The sequence below is a fragment of the Geosmithia morbida genome (genome assembly GCF_012550715.1).
Source record: "Geosmithia morbida isolate 1262 chromosome Unknown scaffold_10, whole genome shotgun sequence".
Classification (NCBI taxonomy): domain Eukaryota; kingdom Fungi; phylum Ascomycota; class Sordariomycetes; order Hypocreales; family Bionectriaceae; genus Geosmithia; species Geosmithia morbida.
In genome coordinates this window covers 628,143-635,931 of record NW_023336197.1, presented here as the reverse complement: position 1 = coordinate 635,931, position 7,789 = coordinate 628,143, and the positions used below count along the sequence as shown (strand labels likewise).

At 51.0% G+C, this 7,789-nt stretch overlaps 2 protein-coding genes across 2 annotated transcripts; both read left to right on the top strand.

Annotated features, from left to right (window-relative positions):
- Positions 1–3,144: 3,144 nt before the first annotated feature.
- Positions 3,145–3,892, top strand: GMORB2_1678 (uncharacterized protein; the record flags this gene model as incomplete). Its single annotated transcript, XM_035463659.1, has 2 exons — positions 3,145–3,203; positions 3,856–3,892. 2 exons carry the CDS (start codon positions 3,145–3,147, stop codon positions 3,890–3,892), a joined length of 96 nt encoding a protein of 31 aa, XP_035320490.1.
- Positions 3,893–4,325: 433 nt separating this feature from the next.
- On the top strand, positions 4,326–4,607 carry GMORB2_1677 (uncharacterized protein; the record flags this gene model as incomplete). Its single annotated transcript, XM_035463658.1, has 1 exon — positions 4,326–4,607. The coding sequence occupies one exon, from the start codon at positions 4,326–4,328 to the stop codon at positions 4,605–4,607; it is 282 nt and encodes a 93-aa protein (XP_035320489.1).
- Positions 4,608–7,789: the final 3,182 nt, after the last annotated feature.

Below are 7,789 nucleotides of genomic sequence, written 5' to 3'. Positions count from 1 at the left end.
GGGCAGAGGAGGTGGGGGGAGGTTGAGATTTGATTCCTTTTTAACCCCGGTAACTCACGTTGAGGGAAACAAGAAAGAAATCAAGACCGCATGCTCATGTCAGCCTCACCCACGTTCGTTTGTCGGTGGCTTGTCAAATTGCATCAAGTAGCGGTGCTGATCTCACGGCATGGCCCCTTGCTGATCACTGGATGTAACGAGCCAACGAGCCAACGAGCCAACGAGCCAACGAGCCAACGAGTGATGAACGCACTACGAGCACACGAGCAGTAACTCCGTACTTTATCCTGTCGGAACTAGTAGGGGGGAGCCCTTGTTCCTGTCTAGACGGCTGAGCTGCAACTAATAATACGGGCGCACCGTGTCGTTGCGCCTCGGGCCGTAGGTTGCAGAGCCCTCCTCGATCGGGGAGAGTGGGGGGGGGATGATATGTAGGTCCATGTGCGTCTCTGAATCGGAGGTGACGGTGCTCGCTCCGTGTGTACGAGTGTGTATGATGTGTGGGCGTGTATGAGTGTGTGCGTATGAGAGTGTGTATATGTGTATATGTGTGCGTGCGTGCGTGCGTACGTGCGTGTGCGTGCGCGCGCGTGGTAATACACGCAATGTTCTTCTCTCATTCCTACTCTCTAGTCCGACGACGACCTGGCTGTTACCATTCCGGGCTCGGGGGGGGGGGGCGTCGAAGAGAGCTGTGTGCATCATCCATCACGTACAGACTCTCGAACGTGTGTTACGGCGTAACGTACGACTTGTAATACATGCGTAGATGACTACTCGTACGACACGTATAGAAGCGTGATCAAGCAGTCTCTGATGGTATCAAAACTTGTTTGTACTGTCCTCTACAGCGTCATAAGTGTCCCACATGACCTCCCATCTCTGCGCGGTTAAAAGAAAGAAGAGGGGGGGGGGGGGGGGGGGGGGAGAGAGAGAGAGAGAGAGAAAGGCAGAGATGGTGGCTTCATGCTGGCTGACGACATTGGCCCTTCCCCCCCTTTCTTGTCATTTCTTGTGGGAGTGTATGGTGGTGGTGGTGGTGGTGGTGGTGATGCATTCTCTCTCTCGCCCTCTCGCCCTCTCGCCCTCTCCGTGCTCTTCACTGCTGGAGGAAGCGAAAAGGTGGGTGGTACGGAGTACTGTTTCAGGAAACTTGTTTACGGGCCAGATAATTGGGGAGAGGATAGAGTCGATGGAGGTGGTAGTGCATCGTAAAAAATACTCCGTAAAACTACTAGTACGAGCAGAGAAAGTAGGATATCACTGGGTGGTGATTGTGGTGTGGTCATGTAGGTCTTGGCAGAAGGTTGCCGAGATCGAGGATTAGCCCAGGACATCACGCATTGCAGGTACACACACACACACACGCACACGCACACGCACACGCACGATGGAGAGGAGCAGAAGGGAATGGAAGAGTGTATACTTGCAGAGAAACAAACAAGCAGCAAGCAGCAAGAAACAAGCATCGAAGAAAGAGAGAGAGAGAGAAGAGATATGCAGATGCACAACCCCCCCCCCTTCCTACCCAAAAAATTATTACAAAAAGATAAAACAAGTAGAGGATGCTCTATATATGCATATATCAGACAACACTATGCTCTAGGATAGAGATGGTATTCTTCTATACACTCCCCGTACAGTCTCTTGTACAGTCTCTTGTACAGTCGTGGCCTGTACGAGTACAGATTACAGATTACAGTGGCTCCTGGAATAATTTACAGAAGCACCCCCCCCACCCCCTCCAAACTTTTCACCCTCCACCACCCTCCACGGTGACTCTTAGCGTATCCATCGTGGAGGGAGGATGAGTCAGGTCATCGCGCCCAACAGGGCGTTGGGTGGTGCTGGTGCTGGCCCACGGTCTTTGCAGCTGGTATTTCTTATTACGGGTAGGGCCAAGGGGAGAGTGGGTGACCCAGTCTTCAGCTGCGTTGCATGCTTTGCTTTTTTTCCTAACCTTTCTTTTTCCTTCTCTCTCTGTACTTCCCCTGCAGGGTTTCTACTCCTTCCATGCAAGAAATGTCTTCTTCTTCTCCTCTTTAGAATTAACCGGTTCAGATCGTACATGTATATTCTACAATACCATCACTTCCCATGTGCTGCCTGTCCTTCTTCCTCCTCATTGTCGTCCGTTTTTTTTTTTCTACTTTTCTTTTTCCCCGCGGCTGGGTGTGTGTGACCTGTGCCCCTGTCCCACGTCCGGTGCGGCATAATGGCGGCATGAAAATGTGGCTGAGGTGATGCCCGAGGAGCGATGTAGGCCTCACCGCGACAAACAGAGATAGGAGGGCGAGAGAGAGAGAGAGAGGGAGGGAGAGAGAGGCTTCACCGGTCGGCTCTCTCTTCTCTTCCCTTCTCTCATTCTTTCAATGCCTTTTTTTTTTTTTCGGGTGTCGAGAGTCATCGTACACTCGTAATCCAACGTCAAGTCCAGGGGTCCCATACCCCATCCGTATACAGATTACATGCTGTACGTACTATTACCAGCGATAATGCCACCCTCTGCCATGATACGCCGGAACGGCCGGCGCCATCTCTCGACCGAGACGTACGAGTAGTACAGGGCTACTCTCACCACTGCTGCTGAGTGCTGGTATTATTAGTATTGTGCAGATTACACCATCTCGGATCTCCACGGGCTGGATGGACGGAACTGGAACGGCACGGCGGGGACTTTGAAGATGCCACTAAATGAGATATCTGAGATGTTATTTATTCTCACGTCCTTTTTTTTTTTTTTTTTTTTCGGTTTGTTTGTCTTCTCCATGAGTTGACGTTTTCCCGTCCTCGTGCTCCATCCTGAGAGTCGAGAACCTTCAATCGAGAGAGTGACTAACCGTCTTTTCCGTACCGAGGCTTTCTTCCCCGTAGATGGCCGTGATACGGAGACCGGAAACATGGTGAACGTTGACGTCCTACCCTGATAAGGATCGATCTGTCCATCTCGTCTGCCAGTCCTATCCTCACTGCCTGTGATTCAATCGCATCTCGTGCTCTCTCGTAGGTAGCTTGTGCGTTGGACGGCAACACGCATGCACTCATTACCTGCATAGGTAGAATAGATAATAGATTCCATTCCAGCCATCTCCCCCGTATATACGCCTCCAATAACAGTATATCTTTGTAGACGCATACGTGCACATGCGCAGTCCCTTACTCATTAAGCGCATACCACAACCATCTTCCTCTGCCGATCCCCCGTCCCTTTCCACCTTTTCCACCAAACTCAACCCATTCACACGCCCCTCGTCTCCACCTCTCTACCTGAGAAGCGCTCTTCTTCCTGCCTTACGCCCCTCCATTCCAATCTTACGCCCCCTCCCTCTTCTTCCTCTCTCTCTCTCTCTCTCTCTCTCTCCCCCCTCCCTCCCTCCCTCCCCTGTGCGTCCTGCGAGTATTACTGTCACTCTCCTTCTCCTCCCCCGGGCTCCACGCCATCAACCATCGTTGATCATCGACGCGTGGATCGAGTACCATCGCCTGCTGCACCGCTGGCTCCTTTTTCTTCTTTTTTTCTTTTTTCCCTCTCTCTTACCTTTTCCCTCCTAGCTCGCACACCTCCCCCGGATCCTTGACGCAGCCAAAGCCAGCTCTCTCTCTCTCTACTCTCTCCCACCCGTCTCCCCTGTTCCTATAAACCGGGCCTTTTCCTTTTAAGCAGACTCTCATCCCTCCCCTCCCTCCTGAGCTCCTCCTCTCCTCCCATCCTCCCTCACTCTTCATCCTTCATCCTTCATCCATAAAAGACGAGCTCGATCCTCTCAACTTCCTCCCTCCCTCCCTCTATCTGAATAAGGGATTTCTTAGCATTCCTCGAGACGACACTAAGAGACGAGTCTTCTACAAAAACAGTCGATACACTCGGTCACGCGCAAATTACGAACAGTAACCCAACCCAACCCCAACCCCCCCCCCCCCGGCTCTACAAAATAGTCGTACGCGCCCGCTGTCACACCCCTGGTCTGAATTGATTGAACACCCCCTCCAACCGGCCTGGTCTCGCCTCGCCCCGTGCCATCCCTGTCCGACAAGGAAGAGCGACAAACAACACACACCCTTGCTTGGTCTTGGCTCTTTTACCTGCTTTACCATCGGGTCTCGTCGTCTTTTTTTTTTTTTTTCAGCCTGGAGACGCCCAAAGAAAGATTTTGTTACGAGATAAAACCCCGTATATGTTTACATATATATAAACCACGGCCCCCACCCCTGAGAGGGAACTCAACAAGACAAACACACACACACACACACACACATTTACAGACACATTCACACGCACACCATACAATAGAAACCAGAGTGCAGCACACATTCGAAGAAGAACAATGTCTTGCCGACCTTCAAGCCAACACTTTGAATCCTCCTCCTCCTGCTCCTCCTCCGACTCGGATCTCTCGTCATCCGTCGCCTCCGCCTCCGCCCCGTCCAACTTCATCATGAAGACGAACCAGCAGCCTGTCGCCTCCATCGAGGTCTTTCGCTGCATGAGGTGTGCCCGCTCCGTAGAGGCCACCTCGACAGACGACGCAAGCTCTCTGGGAATGGTTCGCATCGCCCACAACCTATACTACTGTGAGCGTTGCGCCAAGATGGTCGGTTACAAGTGAGGGGATGGGATGAGGACATGGAATCTCCTCCTGCCGGCGTGTACGCTCTTCCCGGACGTCACATCGTCTGCCCAGCTGGCTCTGCGGCGACGTCCCCTCGACGAGTTATCACGAATCCCCTTCGTCTATCCACCAGCGTCGTCTTCCCACCTACCCTACCCTCCGGACACCACTGCACAAACGCCTCCTCTTCTCTTCCCCTCTCCTGCCCCTAGACCCCCCTTCCTTCCCATCCTTTCTCCCTTACCCCTGTTCCAACCATCTCGGCAAGTTGCGTGGGTACGCGCAGCAGCATGACCTCAGCCCTCGACAACCCACCAGCCACGCCACCTCTACCTGCATGCGTGTGAGTAGTGGCAGAAAGCGAAAAGAAGAGAGAAGAGGAGAGGAAGTGGCTTCACGTGCGAAACCAGACGTTCTCCCCAGATCACCCGTCGACTACTACCCTGCTTTCCTACGCAATGGAGGGGTTGGTGGGCGTCGACCGGTCAGTCGGGATCGGCAGTGCCTCAGAATCACTCCGGCGGGATTCGTGACGTCGTCGTGCACCCGCGAGCCACTTTTATCCTCTGCTTTGCTTTTTCCCACCAAACGGCATCATGCCAACCGAACCGCGTGCCGGACGAGAGCGACAGAAAGGGGGGCCAGGTCTGACCGCTTGCAACCCGAATCCCGCGCTGTTCCATGCACACGCCGGCCCGTTGCTCTGGACCATCAGACGGGCAGAGCGCGCGGGGCGGCGTCTTGACAAGTTTCCACAATCAGAAGACCTGTCAGAGCCACCGGTCGGATGGCCTGTTCACTCTGAAACACGAACCCCGCGCAGTTCGACAAGGGTAGTGACTGCTGCTCGCCGGTGCAGGCTACATTGGCATTACGTCGTACATACGGTTCGAGCTGCAGTCTGCTGGCGATGCGCAATACGGGACCGCCTCACAATGACAAAACTTGGAAAGAACAAAAAAACATCACAAGGGACAGTTGGGCATCAACAGACAATTCCACAATCAGCAGATTATGAGCTCTTTTCTTCTCCATCCGGCAGACTCAGCCTCTTTTCCCAATGCCCTGTCACCTTTTTTTTTTTTCCCCTTCTCTTTTTTTCTCTTTTCCTTGCCTTCTCGGCCCTAGAGTGTGCACTGCAACCCTCCCCGCCCGGGTCTGTTGAAAATCCATCTGAATGGGGAAACTTGTCGAGGGTGGGATCTTATTGGACTCAATCTCGACTCGTCCAAAGTCTGGGCCGTCGTCATTGTGCATACGATGCCACGGTCCCCCCTCCAATCCAATCCAGACCAGCTACCACGGTCCGGAGGGGTACGCAGCGTGCTTCTGCTCCCGTCTCCGCCCATCCTGCTCCGCATTCTGCTCTGCGCTCCTCGTCTCTCTGTCGTGCGCCAAGTGCGCGACAGCAAGAGATGGAGGGAAAAATAACAATTCTTGCTCCAATGGGAATGGCGGGAGCGACAGTGCATAGGTTGCATGCAAACACATGACCCCCCAGGTCCGGCCTATCTGCACTGCGCGGACGAGGTGCAGACCAGGTGACGGTTCGTGCTCTGCATGTTTCGGTGTCGCCTTGACTGCATTTCTCGGTCTCTCTTCTTCTTTCCCCTCTCCTTCTTCTTTTCAGCCCTCTTCTTCTTCTTTCCTTTCCCACTCTCAACCCAACACCTCCCCCCTTATATCTTGTTTATTCCTTTTTTTCCCCTCCCTTTTCATTTCTCTTATTCCCCTCTCGCTCCTGCCTTTCTTATTCTCTTCTCTTCTACATATTTTTTCATATCAAGTCGTATCATTTTTTTATTTTTAGAATTGGGACTGGCGTCGAAAGGAAGGAAATACAATACCCTTTGTTTTTGCCTGTTCATTAAAGGGTGATTTTCTTTTTTCAAAGAAAAGAAAATTATTTTTTAGAAAAAAAAATGGGGGGTTCTTCCCCAGAGACTTTGACGGATGGTTCAGGTTCATTTTGGAATGGAAAGGAAAGGATATGGAAAGCGAGCGCTGATTTGAACAATTGCATTCTCACATGGGATACATTTCATTACCTTGGGGTGTATAATCTGGTTACATTCCAATACAAACATTCAGTCATATCTTGCTGAACCTTGACGACATTGAAGATGTCTCTCATTGCAACCAACACCTGACATGAAATCGACTTGCCAGTTTGGCTTGACTCGCTACTTTTTGACCTGACCCGAACACCTTGACACGACGCTTGATTTGACTTGGGTACTTGACCTAGTACTGGGGCTTGGCTCGATCTGCGTTGACTCGACTTTGATTATGAGATGACTTGATTCCTTTTGTGAAAAACATTTCTGTCCCTTTTATTTACTGTTAAATTTGGTGGTTTTATATAAATATATATATATGTGTGTGTGTGTGTGTGTGTGTGTGTGTGTGTGTGTGTGTGTGTATCACCGTACTCTTTTTGCCAGCCCTGGACCCCCCCCTTCTTCTTCTCATTCTTCTATTTTTAAAACCAGCACTGTATAACCCCCGATCTTGGCCCGAGGTACCTGTACTGGTACTGGTACTGATACTAGTACGAGTACGAGTACTATTATTATCATTATCATTAGGTAGAACAGGCCAAGGCCACAAGGCCAAGACCCAAGGTTGCACTGAGCGAGTGCAGCATCAAGTGTCGGGGGCCCAAGATTGATCATGTGCGGATACGGATACTTGCGAGTATCATACAATATCATTGCACTATTACTCCGTACAATTGCCGAATAATATAATGGTAAAAAAAAAAAATACGAGATCCCCCTCCTCCCTCCTCCCCTCCCCCCCCCCCCCCCCCCCCCACAAAACGGACCCTATTTTTTCTTTCCTTTTCTTTTGTCTCTCCCTGCCCTATATTAATAGACATATGAATAGGCTACAACTGTCAATCAGGCTACCCTGGCTAACCTTGCACGTCAATGGTAATTGACACATTGTATCATACATGTGACTTCCAAGTCGGGATAGATTTTCGTCAGGCCTTTAAGAAGCATGATGTATTGAATATATACGCTGCTACATTCACGCTCTCTTATCTATATCTATTATATAAATATATCTATCGTCTTCTGATTCTCATCATCTCAATATTCCTCGTCATCTTCTAGTCTTTCTTCTCTTCTCTTCTTCTCTTTCCCTCACTCACTCCGTAGGTACGGGGTCAA